The following is a 14,821-nucleotide window of genomic DNA, read 5'->3' as shown; positions in this document are numbered from 1 at the left end:
AGCTCTGAAGAAGGTGGTTGCATTTTTTTTTTATCCTGGGTGTTGCATTACTTTTAAACCATCCTGTTCTAGAGCTTTCCCTTCTTAGAAGAGCAGCCCAACACTTCATGGAAGAGCCTTCCCTAGGCTTTTATCGTGACTCATTTTTAATTATGGCAGGTGGGCTTAAGCATTTTGCAGTTTTGTATCTTTCCGAGAGCAATGGCTTTTCCTTTTCACATATACTTTTCTTACTGCCTTCCTCAGGTGATGTTAAAGGGGACCCATTCTTTGAAAGAGCTGAATGGCCCAGGTGATGGCCCTATTTAGGAGGTTTCAAAATACTCACTAACCAGTACCCAGCGAGAGCAACATACCCACTAGGCCTAGGCTTGAGGCCTAACAGCAAGTATGAAATGCAAATGCTATCTCACCCCCCTCTCTGGTACTCTTAATAATAAGGCAAAGGAAGAGCACAGCTAAGGCCCATGCTGGGTTTAGAACTGTTATCCAGAACCTCTGCAAAGCTTCACAGGCTCCTCAGATGAAATCCACCGGACGCTGGTGCTGACTCAGCCATACCTGGTTTCCCATCTCATTCCCTTTAAGGTGTAACAGTGCGCTTGAAAGTCCAAGTCAGAAGGCCAACAGAAGGTGATTTCCACAACTTCAACAACTGGTTAAGTGTCTGCAAGAATATGTCCTTTTCAGAAATAACAGTTGAACCAACACAAGGTTAATAAAGGCTTTAATTTCACACACAAAAAACTCTATGCATAATTTAAAAAGGAAACAAAAACCGTACAGGGTACAGAGGAACAGTTCTGCTAAAACACAGATAAAGTGCCGCTCCATACAAAACAACATAAAGAATCAGAATCAAAAGTCACTCTGAACACAAAGAAAGAAAATCACCTCACAAATAATGTGGCCAAAGCTGCCAGCAAACCTAGTAGTGGCTCAACTAGGCAAAGTGTAGGAAGCTTACTTCTGTTCTCCTCTCCGTAGCATAAATAAACAACACTGACAATAGGCCAGAGAAGATGGGGATGGAAGGAAAAGACAGGGAGGGAAACCTAAAGACGAGAGGTGTGTACAACCACTGTGTCTCACTCTTCCACCCATTCTGTTCTTGAAACAGACCACTTCAGATGACTGCTCTTCTGTTTTGGCATTGGACCTAACGAACTCCAGTCCTGATGCAGACCCTCATCCACTCTATTCTGACACCAGTGGACACGTCTCTACTTCAAACCTCTGCACTTTAAGTCCAAATTACTGAAATCAACTGCTTGTATTCATACTGGCACATTTTTTATTAAAAACTTCAAAACCTCAGACACTTAGTACACATGGAAAGGAAAACACTAATTGTGTGTAAATATGATACAACAAAAGAGACTGCCTGAAGTTTAGTAATCAAAGCATGCCATAAAGAAGTCAGTGGTCGTGGTGAGACACCGCAAAAGAAACCTGTCACGAAACTCTCAAGGCCTAACAAACTATAGTTTTCCAATAAAATAAATATATATCTTTTTTCAGATGTTAATAAGACATTGATAGAGACAAAATTAGAATTTTGAAGTAATGCACTAGAAAGATGTTAGAGGGCAGAAATCTGTTTAGTTTTTGTACACACTTAAAGAGCATTACTCGGTGTAAAGCAAGATGGGGAGGAGGAAAAAGATGTTTCTGTTTTGGGGGGGGACACTTTTATGTGACTTGCATCTAGTACTGGGTGTTGATTTTTCTAAAAATCTCCAGGTATACACAAGATCCACATGTACTTGGAGATCCAGCTCTGTTTCCCTGATTTAAAACAAAAGGGCAAAAATGGCTGGATGACTAAGAGCATCCACTGCAGTCGATTTAGACAGAGAAGAAAGAGGAAAAAGGGTAATATTTTTATTTGTTTTAATATTATCTCTGTTCAGTAGATCACAAATGAGTTTACAAACTACCTTTTTCTCCTGTATGTTTTCAACGCCCATGCTCTCTCTACACTCAGAATGCTCCACTACATATGAGATACTGCCAAGAATCTCTTTAATTTAGGTGTTTCCGAATAATTTTCATTATACAACTAGCTATACATGTGTAGAGCTATATTTATAGAGTTACATAATGGTAACTGCAATATGGAAGAATAGGTAAATTCATGAATTCACTTGCTGAGGTTTTAATTCTTAAAGTTTCTCTTTTAGAAGAATTTTACACTTGATCAAGGAGAGAAATAAAGAAATATCTAGTCTAGTATTTGCCTCCCAGAGTTAATAAACTGATCTTTAAGTATCACTGCATACTTCTTAAAATGTAAACACATTTACATTTGTTATTGAGCCATTAAGTTAGGCCTGAAATTAACAGACCATGGCAAGTAAACAAGTAGCTCTTGCAATCAAAATATAAATAGAAGAATAATTCATGGACTTGCTTCTTATTCTATCCTGCTGAAACAGAACTTCTGAGTCTGTACACATAAATATATTCCCTACAAAACAGAATCTATCTCCTTATAGGCCTAAATTATAGTCAGGGCTTCTAAAGTGATAGCAGCACCTGGCACATGCAACTTTCCAATCCTCTGTAATAATATTAGGTGATAATAATCAACAAGTTTTAGTTTAGCTTTCCCTTCCAAAAAATTCCAATTAAGATCAGTTGTGTGTAGAACTAAGAACTGTCAAGTTCCAATTCAAAGTCATTTAAAGTAACATATTTGGTATTTTCAATAGGAATATTAGTTATTGTGCAAGCTGCCTGGAACTGAAGCTCTCTGTCCCTATCTAACTTGTCCCTTTCAGGCACCAACATGCCAAATGCCCCATTCCCCAATTCTGAGCAAACTGCACAAAAAATATTATCTACTTGTAATTTTTAAATATATACAGTCAGCTGAAAAAAACAACAAACTCCATCAACATGGTCCAGCTGAACTCTCCATGTATAGTCATTAATCCTTCACTGAACCAAAATGAGAAAGTAACTCTGTAGTGAAAGGGGTAATAGTTGAAGGAGTGAAGGGAGAGAGGAAGGCTGACCAGGCCAAAACAATGGACAGACATCAAGGAAATTTCAAGTCCCAAACTTGCAAGTATATGAGCAGTGACATAATTCATCTACTTTTTTCAACTAATAATTCCTGCCTAAGACATGAAGAGCAAATCAAATTAGGTTCAAGCCAAGTGTACTTCTAAACCATACACACACACAAGCTATGAAAAGCAAGTCAAACGAGGGTACTTCATGGGCAACCTAGGCTTATGGCATTACATCTATTTGTTTAAATGCCCTAAATGCACCCACTCATGTCAAATCATCCCAATCATTTTTAACAGCATCTCTCAAAAGCTCTCAAATACAGACACAGAGAAGTAATAAACAGCTGAAGAAGTTGATTATCACTTCACTCACATATGAGAAAACCAGTTATTTCCAAGAAAAAAATAAAATGGCTCCCCAGTGGAAATAAACAAGAATTTTAAAGCTAGTTTTTTAAACAAGTATTTTCCTCTGCTCTATACTACTCCTGCATATCCTACCACCGTACCACTTTGGAAGGTTCACTACCTTAACAGGTAGGTAAATGGTAGGAGACAAAGCTTTTATCAGTAGTTAAGCAAAAGTGCTGGGGCCATTTACAATTCAAAGATTCAATATTTTAGAATAGGTTACTATGTCAGAACACATCCAAGTTTCAAGAGTAGGGCTGGAGCTCTCTTAAGGCAATCTTCCAGAAAAAATGTTACATCTTCTGTGATGTTGGACTTAAAAATGAAAGAAAATGTTGAAGGTTTCATTTTGCTATACTTAACTCTGTGTGATCCTAATGATTCCAGGGCTCACAAAATTATTTTAGGAACAAAATTCTACTCTCAAACTCATTCTTTATATGGTTTCACAAGCTGCTTAACCAAGCTGGTTATGTCAGCTGAGTGACTAACATAGCACTTAATGTTGAGCCCATTTAACCTCAACTCAAAGCACCTAAAAAGTAAGATAATTATGCACCTTTGTTATTTGTTAGTTCTTGGAATTACTTAAACCAATCATATTTTAATTCTCATCCTGTTTTAAGGGCAAAGCCAGACAGCAAATGGTTATATGTTTAAGCTTTATCCTATAGCTCATGTGCTTAATTTCACCCTTGAAGCAGGGCTTTCAGCTTTAGTGGTCCAGAGTTTCAGCTTTAACACAAGAATACTCCTCCTGACCTCACTATGTATGGGAGACAGAGATGCTAGCATTCTTCATATTCTCTAGGTAATCTTGTAGGGGAGTCCCAATTGGGACAACATCACTTTCCTACCTCTTAAAGTTTTGGCTGCAGTCTGTTAGGGTAATGCTTGCTCCATGGAAGAATGACACAGAAGAAAAATAAAGGATTCTATCTTCACCATGGTAATAATATAGATGATATACAACGAAAATACTGTGTGAAGGAATCTCTTTAAAGAAAATACAAAGTGTACAATGAATACCAAATGTGGGAACATAACACATTCCAAAGCACCAACAATCCATTTCTTGGGACTGCATGTAAACAGCAAAAGCATTACGAATCCATGAAATAATTTTTTTAAAAAAGCTCCTCAAGTCAGGTGGCAGAAATGTCCCTCCTTTGTCAGGAGGACAAACTGTCATTAGTGTAACATGGAGAGCTGGCTTTCCAGTGAACTTTACTAATAGGAAACACACATGAAAGATTACAGACGTGAGTGAAACTACTCAAGGAACATAAAAGCTAAATGCCAAATGATATGTATATCTTCACACATTTTTCAGGTGAATGGACTCTTTGACAACTTCATTTAGTCTCCAAACTGCTGTGCTATTAATTCTGACCCGGCATACTCTGGTGGGCTATCCTAACTCTTTAAGGCTCCATTCATTCCACATATATGTGTGTGTATGTGTGTGTGTGTATGTACATATATATATATTTACAACATGTATTCCTAAGACAAAAGGAAGTGCCACTCTTGTAGGAGAAAAAAAGGATAATCAGCTACAGATGTGAGACCAAAGTTTCCATAAAACAATTAATATGGAGCGTTCCGCAGAATTGCAATTTTCGTCTTTTGGTTTGGCCCTGAGCTGTTTGTTGCTCCCGCATCAAGTAGAGTTCTAAATTCTCCTCGGGCAGAGGAAAGAGAAGTGGGTGGCAGTAGGAGAGAATATGCAGTGCACACTGCCAACCCCGGAGTTTGTTCCTCATGAAGCCTGACGAGTGGTCTTTCCCACTTCCATGCTAAGTGCCTGAGAGGTCTTTTCTGTTTCCAGCAGCTCATCAAAGATCTCCCTTAAAATAAAACAAATAAAAAGTTAAACAGGAAATTCAGTGAACAGAGACAGAGGATAGACAGAAAATAAACATTGATAAAGGCTGCATAATCCCATGATGCCTAAATTTTATTAAATAAGCAGCTCATTCATTTTATTACCATCTTAACCCCATGTGCCAATTCTTAAAAATACTTAGGGGGGAATGGCAATAGCTAGCTTTGATAGAAATGCTATGTAGTTCCTATCCATATAACTCAGATCTGCTAGCTGATACAATGAAAGACCAAAAAGTTTTATGACAGGACAGCTTCCATCATAAAAAGATCTTAAGTTCTATACCTAGATTCTACTGTGTGAGTTAAGAGAAAAAATATTTTGGAAATATCAAGACATGAACCCTAAGCAAAGACAATAAAAATCATAAATCTCAACCAATTAACTGATGGGAACATTTTATCCTTAAAGAAAAAAAAAAGAAAGAATTCAAGTGATTTTTAGCCCACGGCTTCAGATCAGGCAAAGTTTCTTACTTGTGCATATAAAAGAAGATGTAACCACTTCGATCTCGATCACTCTGCACAGAAGCCTCTTGGATTTTAGATACCTCTAGGTCATTATAAGTAAACCAAGCCTGCTTCTTAATGTCGTACACATCACTAATGTAATGACCTGAAATAAATAAAATCTTAAAATTAAGGTTATTTATTTTTTTTAAACGTATTGAAGGGGCTTCCCTGGTGGTGCAGTAGTTAAGAATCCTCCTGCCAGTGCAGGGGACACGGGTTCGAGCCCTGGTCCGGGAAGATGCCACATGCTGCGGAGCAACTAAGCCCGTGCACCACAACTACTGAGCCTGTGCTCTACCCACAAGCCACAACTACTGAGCCCGTGTGCCACAACTACTGAAGCCCGCGCACCTAGAGCCCACACTCCACAACAAGAGAAGCCACTGCAATGAGAAGCCCGCGCACCGCACCGAAGAGTAGCCCCCACTCGCTGCATTACAGAAAGCCCGTGCACAGCAACGGAGACCCAACACAACCAAAACTAAATAAATAAAATAATAAATTAAAAAATATATATATTGAATTTTTCGCAGGGACAGGAAGCTTCAGAAAGAGAAACAGCCAACCCCATTTCACCTTACTATACCAGGACAACTTTCTTGATAAATATATTTTGTTTAGGGACATTTGGGTCACAGGTGAATAGAGAAATCAAAACAGTTGTACCTATTAACACAATTCACACTTAGTGTGATCAAAGAAAAGATTTCAAAGTTTTTCTTGATGCGTTTAACTTACACCTCACAAAGCTAGGCTCAGAGCAACCCAATAAGGAGTAAATGCTGGCTAGTCCATTTATAAAATGCTGAAATCTTAATGTCCATTTACCTGAAGAAGAAGTGCTACCAATGTGACTGACAACACTGATGAGCCGATAGGAATGAGGAAGATTTCCTGTCTGGAAAATAGAAGTGGGTATGACTTTCAACTCTTCATCTGAATACAAGCAAAACACTAATTTTAAATTTATTATCAAAGCTGACATGGCAAAGTTTCAATGTGTGGGGGGTTAGACTCAATTAAAAAACCCAGTGGTCGGTATTGTTCATATCCTTTAACCCAAGAATTCTACTCCCCAAGAGTTTATCTTAATAATGCAAAAGAAGGAAACAGTATATATGTATATAATTATTCACTGTAGCATTATCCATAATAATGAAAATTTGGAACTAACAATACACTCAGTAATAGTTAAATGGTTACTGGTATATCAACTCAGTACAGTATCATTCAGTTATTGAAAGAAAAAATATGTGGGTCAGCAACATGTTAACTTGTTTTTCAAACTTACATGAAAACACATAACTATAGCTCTATAAAATAGATATGTTAATGGCTAAGTACTGAAAAACAGAATGGAAAAAAATGAAAAGAGTTGCTGTGTTGCTGTAGGGATTATGGATGAACTTTTACATTTTAAATATTTTTTGAAATGCTATTAAAATATTATTAGCAGAAAAGTAAAACAAAACTGAAAAGTGATATTCATGGACTTCAGGCAGCCTATAAGATATAATTTTGGGAAGAAATATAGCTATAGGTAAGCCAGACCATTAAAATGTACAAAAACTTTGATGCTGTGATTTATTTCTGGGAATTTCCTTAAAGAAGAAAATCCTAATATAGAAAACATTACAATCATACACAGTTCAGGCAGCACTATAAGATATAATTTGGGGAAGAAATATAGTTTATAGGTAAGCCAGAAACCATTAAAATGTTCAAAAACTCTGATGCTGTAATTTATTTCTGGGAATTTCCTTAAAGAAGAAAATCCTAATATAGAAAACACTACAATCATATACAGTTCCTCTATATTTATTATAATGAAAAAAAAAACAACTTAAATGCTCAATGTTAACTAAAAATTAAATAAAATAAATAGCATGTTCATTGATGGAATACAGTATAGCCATTAAAAATAAAACGCTTATAGTCTTTAACAAGTAGGATAAAAACTGTACTTATTCTATGACTTTAAAAGCATACTTGGGGTACTTTGGGGTAGGGATGATAAAAGAATATATCAAATGCTAACAGTAGTTGTGTTAGAATAGTGGGATCCTGGGTAATTAAAACTACAAAAAATTTGGAAAATGGGAAAAAAGCAATTATTTAGGGTAAAAATAGATTTCAAGTGCTCTAGTTAATGTCATCAACAGTTTTTATTGAGTAACAATCAACTATTTTTAGTATTTGACCTTAAAGATAAAATAGTTTTGGTAGAACTGAAGGTGATTTAATATACATATGACTTTGAGAACTAAGTTATTACCTAACACGCACATAAGGTGATCAGAATGTGTGGGTTTTTTTTGTTTTTTTCATTTTGTTTTGAATCTTCTGTGTAAGAAATGAGGAGCAAAGGCCAAGAGAAAGTGAAGACCATTTGATGGCTGCCAAAGGGGCAGAAGGGGACCTGCAATGGACACTGACAGTGGGGCTTTTGAAGATAAGGAACAACAGGAGTAGTACTGACAACTTGACCTACAAAGGGAATATAATATAACATCACCCACCTCAGCATTTCTTTTCAGTTCCTCAGCTTCAGCTTCTGTATACTCCATATCTAAAACATCCTCATTTCCAGAGTCCTCATCAGAGCCCACTGAATCCAGAAAAGAGTTGTTAAACTCTGAAGAACACAAAGACAAAGTCTTGTAAAAGTTCTTGGAATAGACACAAAGAGATACGATTGGGAAGGTACAAAACAGCTTGAAGTACACATTTTATCATTCTAAGAAACATAAAACATATTATTATTAGGGTTCCAATTCACCCAGCTTACTCTAGGGAATAAAAATTCAGGCACCAGTTATCTGTAAAAGAAATGTTCCCTTTTGTTTTAAATATATTTATATGAAAGGGGATAATACTCTTTTAAGAAAGGAATAAAAGTGACAAAAAAATTACAGATAATCCAATTTCACTGAATTCTCTATTATATAAACTATATGTTAGATTTGACACACTTGGTGTATATTATAGGTGCCACCAGCAAACATAAATTATCTGACAGAAGAGAGACCATAAGAAGATCAACATCCTTTCATTTTTTCAACATTAAATCATACTCTGAAATTTAACAAAAATAATGGAAATCCAACCTTAAACTCCTAAGTTTTACCTAGAATACTAAACAAACAAATTCAAGGTCCAATTTTTCTTCTTAATAATGTGTTTCCACTGGAAGAATCCATCTTTACTAATAGCTTCAAATAAAGAATCCCAGGAGCATCTGTGCATAAATGACTCTTTGTTTTATAGAGTTGTTTAAAAGACATGAACACTTAAGAATGGGAAGAACAGGAAGAGACTACAGTATCAAAATTCTGGACTCTGGAATATAGAGGGGTGACTGACTTAGCAGACCTAAGAAAGTCAAACCTAAGCCAGTAATGGAAAAGTTGAGAACCAATCCAATTTATATTACAGAGTCCTCAAAAGACATACAACTTGGAAATAGCAGGTACCTCTAAAACTGGAGGCTAAGAAGAGGATAAAAATAAGGATTAGGTGGGGCTTCCCTGGTGGCGCAGTGGTTAAGAATCCACCTGCCAATGCAGGGGATATGGGTTCAATCCCTGGTCTGGGAAGATCCCACATGCTGCAGAGCAACTAAGCCTGTGCGCCACAACTACTGAGCCTGCGCTCTAGAGCCCACGAGCCACAGCTACTGAGTCCACGTGCTTAGAGTCCGTGCTCCGCAAAGAGAAGCCACTACTATGAGAAGCCCGCGCACTGCAACGAAGAGTAGCCCCTGCTCTCTGCGGCTAGAGGAAGCCCTCGCAGAGCAATGAAGACCCAACACAGCCAAAAATAAAAATAAATTAATTAATTAATTAAAAAAAATAAGAATTAGGTGAAAGCTGTTTGAGTTACAGACTCCTAGATCCACTTCCCCTTACTTCATGCTCCTGGGCAATGACAGAAGTCAGCAGCTTTGCTCCTTGGAGAGTTGGTAAAACAGTCTCTGGATTGGAGGATTCCAGGCACAGGGGAGTACCATACTGAAAACAGGGGAGTAGGTGACAGTGTGCATATTGAAAGATGAATATAACTCCCATCCCCACCCCCAGCCCTATGCCTATACTTGGCTTCTAGAACTCTGGCAGCCACATCTTTTACCTGTAGTCAAGGGCAAGAGACTAGAAAACTTTCTTTAGGAATCTTACCAGCCCAAGGGAAGGCCTAAAATATTAACATCATCCCCCAAACAGTAAATCCCTGTAAAACTCAAAGTTGACAAGTCCTAGCTATTCATATACTCAGAGCTTCCAATCATCTTTTTAGTCCCCTACTCTTCTTTTTTTTTAACATCTTTATTGGAGTATAATTGCTTTACAATGGTGTGTTAGTTTCTGCTAGTCCCCTACTCTTAATCATGAGCTGACAGCCAAGGATTACTAGATAACTGAAAAAAGACTCTAACAAGGAATATAAAGACCATAATAAACACACAGGACAGAGCAATCTGGAGAAGAGAGAATCTATTCAGGGAGATGGAAATGTCAAATAAACAAAAAAATGAACCATATTTAATATCCTCAGAGAGTTGAGATGGTATTACTTCTCTGAAAACCCCCACCCCAAAATGTTATAAAAAAGTAACAATCACAAAAACCACTTCTTGAAAATTAGAAATATGATAGAAATAAAATACTAAAAAAAAGTTTGGAGTTGGTGATAATGTCAGAGAAACTTCCCAGGCAGTACAGCAAAATAACAAAAAAATGGAAAACAGAAGAGATGAGAAAATTAAGAGGATCAGACTAGGACGTCTGAATAATAGGAGTTTCAAAAAGTGAAAAGAGAGGAAGTAGAATGAAGGAAATCAGTGAAAATTTCTTAGAACTGAAGGACAAAAGTTTCTAGATTAAAATAATCCTCTAAGTGCCCAGCAGAAATGGATGAAACAGACACACATCAAGGCACATCACTGTGAACCTTAATCACAATGGAAACAAAGAGAAGATCCTATAAGCTTTCAGAAAAAAAAGATGTCACATCAGAATAAAGAACAGCTTTAGACTTCTCATACAGCAACCCAGCAAACAAGACTTTTGTCATTGCCCAGCAGCATGAAGGTGGGGGGAAACAATGCTTTTACAATGATTGTAAACCCGGAATTCTATATTCAGACCAACTATCAGTCAAATACTGGGGCAGAATGAAACTTTCAAGTCCTCCAAAAAATCTAAGTCACATCCCCTCTTCTTCAAGAAAACTACTGGGGATGTTCTCCATCAAAGCATAAGTACACAAAGGATGAGAAAAGAGTCATACAGGAAATGGGAGATTCAAACAAAAGAGCGAATCAGAGGGAATCCCCCGGAGAATGGTTAGGGAGATCTCAGGATATCTGCGCATGGACGTAGAGGGCAACCAGTCCAGACTGGAACAATATGACTTGAGACAGCCATTCATCACCACCATTGTACCATCTTTTAAATGTGAGGACAGAATGCCTAGGTGAGCCTAGCTTGAATTCTTCTTTGTAACTGTCTCAACCATCTGCCAGTGAAACTCTTGCTCTCTCCACCATGCCCTGGTGTCTAGATCAGCCTAGAACACTCATTTTATACCAGCAAAGTGTTTTGCTTTAATCTATTTCTCACAGCCAGAGAAAGACCAGAGTGATCTTAGAAAATACAGTTAGCTCACTTCCCGTGACTACCTGCTCTGGTAGACTTCCAGCACATGGTCCATAAATTAGTTCTGCCAAATGCCGTGACTATGGTGAACCTTATGCTTTTGAATACTCATTCACGACTTTGCTCACTGGCTTCCCCAGAGTGAGCTCTTGTAAATTCACGGGGAAACTGAAGTCACATTATCTTCTCCTAGCAGTCTTAACAGTGGCAGTATTGCTCTGTCATACAGGTGGATTACAGATAGACTGTCCTTGCTATTTCACTTTTCAAAATTAAAAAAATATATTGTTTAGGGCAGCTGTTCAGTTGATGCCACATGTCCTGAGCTAGTCTTGGAGGTGCTGCCAGGAGTTACTGGACCCTGTGAAGACCATTCCTGGATCTTGGGTTAAAAATCTGTATTCTAATCTGAACTGTGGGAAGAAGGGATGGTTGGTGATATTCCTACTTGAAGGACATCATGTTTTCCAGACTAGCACATGTGCAGACTGTTGCTGTCCTTCACCGTGGAATTCATTCTTCAGTGGCTTCTGCTATTGGGTTGGCCAAAAAGTTTGCAAGATGGTACGGAAAAACTCGAATGAACTTTTTGACCAACCCAATACATCTGCTGCAACTAAAAACACAGTCCAAGGCCCTCCATCCTCTTATTACATTTTTGAATGGGAATCTAAATATGGTGCCCACAACTACCACCCTTTACCTGTAGCCCTGGAGAGAGGAAAAGGTATTTACATATGGGATTTAGAAGGCAGAAAATATTTTGACTTTCTGAGTGCTTACAGTGCTATCAACCAAGGGCACTGTCATCCAAAGACTGAATGCTTCGAAAAGTCAGGTGGATAAAGTGCCCTTAACGTCTAGAGCTTTCTACAACAACATGCCTGGTGAATACAAAGAGTATGTTACTAGGGCTTCCCTGGTGGCACAGTGGTTGAGAATCCATCTGCCAATGCAGGGGGACATGGGTTTGAGCCCTGTTCCAGAAAGATCCCACATGCCGTGGAGCAACTAAGCTCATGTGCCACAACTACTGAGCCTGCGCTCTAGAGCCCGCGAGCCACAACTACTGAAGCCTACGTGCCACAACTCTGAGGCCCGTACACCTAGAGCCTGTGCTCCACAACAAGAGAAGCCACCGCAATGAGAAGCCCACACTCCGCAACAGAGTAGCCCCCGCTCGTTGCAACTAAAGAAAGCCCGAGTCCAGCAACAAAGACCCAACGCAGACAAAAAAAAAAGAGTATGTTACTAAACTTTTGAACTACTACGAAGTTCTTCCTATGATTACAGGAGTGGAGGCTGGAGAGAGTGCTTGCAAACTTACTCGGAGATGGGGATATACTACTGAGAAGGGTATCCCAAAGATTGTTTTTTGCAGCCGGAAACTTTTGGGGTAGAACATTGTCAGCAATCTCCAGTTCCACACACCCAACCAGTTACAATGGTTTTGGACCATTTATGTCAGGTTTTGAAATCACTCCATATAATGATCTGCCTGTTCTTGAGTGTGCACTTCAGGATCCAAATGTTGTGGCATTCATGGTGGAACCAACTCAGGGTGAAGCAGGCGTTGTTGTTCTGGATCCAGGCTACCTTGTGGGTGTGCAAGAGCTCTAAACCCAGCACCAGGCTCTGTTTATTGCTGATGAAATACAGACAGGATTGGCCAGAACTGGTAGATGGCTGGCTATTGATCACGAAAATGTCAGACCTGATACAGTTCTTCTAGGAAAGGCACTTTCTGGTGGTTTATACCCTGTATCCACAGTGTTGTATAATGATGAAATAATGTTGACCATTAAACCAGGGGAACATGGTTCTATGTACGGTGGCAATCCACTAGGCTGCCGAGTGTCCATCACAGCCCTTGAGGTTTTGGAAGAAGAAAACCTTGCTGAAAAATGCAGACAAATGGGTATCATCTTGAGAAATGAACGCATGAAGCGACCTTCTGATATTGTAACTGCTGTAAGAGGAAAAGGATTATTAAATGCTATTGTTATTAGAGAAACCAAAGACTGTGATGCTTGGAAGGTATGTCTGTGACTTCGAGATAATGGACTTCTGGACAAGCCAACCCATGGTGATATCATCAGGTTTGCACCTCCGCTTGTGATCAAGGAGGAGGAGATTCTGGAGGCCATGGACATCATTAACAAGAACATCTTGCCTTTCTGAGGGTGGTGACAGTTTTCAGTGGCGCCTGGTAGCCAGCTGGAGACAGGCAGTCAGTTGACATCCTGTAAAAAGCTCTGCGTTTCTGTGCTTAATGCAGGTATATTCCACTCCCTTGTGGCAAGGGCTTTTAAAAAATATATGTTTTCAGTTCATACATAATAGAATGACACTTATAAATGTGCAGTGTGCTGTGTAACATGACTAAAAGAATGTCCTGGCATCTTATATTCAATTAAGTGGTTTTGTGCGTGTGTGTGCTTTCTAAGGCGAGATGCCTCCCTCTATATAGAAAGCCTTTTAATCAAGCCCCTCAGCATAATTTATATATGTTTTAATAATTTCCTTGCTGGTATAAATGTTTGTATTTGAAAAAGTTATATGAGGGTATTACACAGAAGACTTGCTTAACCTTATAAAGTTGAATCATAATCACCGAATTTTAGGAAGGATTAATGGTTAAGCTTACATAAAATCTACTAGATTTAAGTAAACTCCATATTGGCCAGCACCAGGATGTACTCTATGAATGTCATTATTTTGAATTAAGAATTAATGTTTAACATTTCCAGATTATGTTTTAAGTGTTTGATATAATTTGTAAAAAGTGTTTATTTTCAGTGTTTCTTTAACTTTAAAATAAAGCTCATATTTAAAATGTCAAAGAAGTATTGTTTAGGAATATGGATATGCATGGTGACATTATTATTATTTTTTAAATGTAAGCTAATGATGAATACAAATTTTAGAATGGTGGTTTCCTTTGGGAGGGAGGGAAGGGAAGGCGTATACAGGTAACTTCTAAGGTTCTATATCTTTACCTGGGAGGTGTTCAAATTTGTTACTGTTATTAAAAATAACAAAAACATTTTATATGCTCTTCTGTGATACATTTCAGCATATTAAAAAAATGTAATTAATCTCCATACCTTGAAGACTTAACTCCGTAGCTCTTTTGAGGTCATCATCTTCTTTCTGTTCCCAAGCCTCCTAAACGGATAAGAACAAAACTAAGGTATTTAAAGCAGTATTGATTAAACTTATTTAATGAGGACAAAATCCACTGCTCTGAAAGTATTTGCTAATGTTTTCTATAATCTTATGGATGTTTGGAACATGACCTCTTGAGGGATGTGGAGAAGTTCTTTACTTTTTCCA

General features: G+C 38.1%; 1 protein-coding gene and 1 pseudogene across 5 annotated transcripts in view; one reads left to right on the top strand and one right to left on the bottom strand.

Annotated features, from left to right (window-relative positions):
* Positions 1–710: 710 nt before the first annotated feature.
* The window catches only part of USP37 (ubiquitin specific peptidase 37), a 90,221-nt gene continuing 76,110 nt past the window's right edge, over positions 711–14,821 (bottom strand). For all 5 annotated transcript variants that reach the window (XM_030848924.2, XM_060301857.1, XM_030849076.2 and 2 more), the window contains 5 exons: positions 14,593–14,653; positions 8,351–8,466; positions 6,660–6,729; positions 5,796–5,934; positions 711–5,281 (listed from right to left, as the gene is read on the bottom strand). In XM_030848924.2, coding sequence (XP_030704784.1) covers positions 5,194–5,281; positions 5,796–5,934; positions 6,660–6,729; positions 8,351–8,466; positions 14,593–14,653 — 474 coding nt within the window. In that variant the 3' untranslated portion in view covers positions 711–5,193. The remainder of the gene's footprint in view (positions 5,282–5,795; positions 5,935–6,659; positions 6,730–8,350; positions 8,467–14,592; positions 14,654–14,821) is intronic.
* On the top strand, positions 11,946–13,666 carry LOC115848594 (ornithine aminotransferase, mitochondrial-like; annotated as a pseudogene).

This window comes from Globicephala melas, chromosome 7 (genome assembly GCF_963455315.2).
Source record: "Globicephala melas chromosome 7, mGloMel1.2, whole genome shotgun sequence".
Classification (NCBI taxonomy): domain Eukaryota; kingdom Metazoa; phylum Chordata; class Mammalia; order Artiodactyla; family Delphinidae; genus Globicephala; species Globicephala melas.
This window is presented reverse-complemented; position numbering and strand designations above follow the sequence as displayed.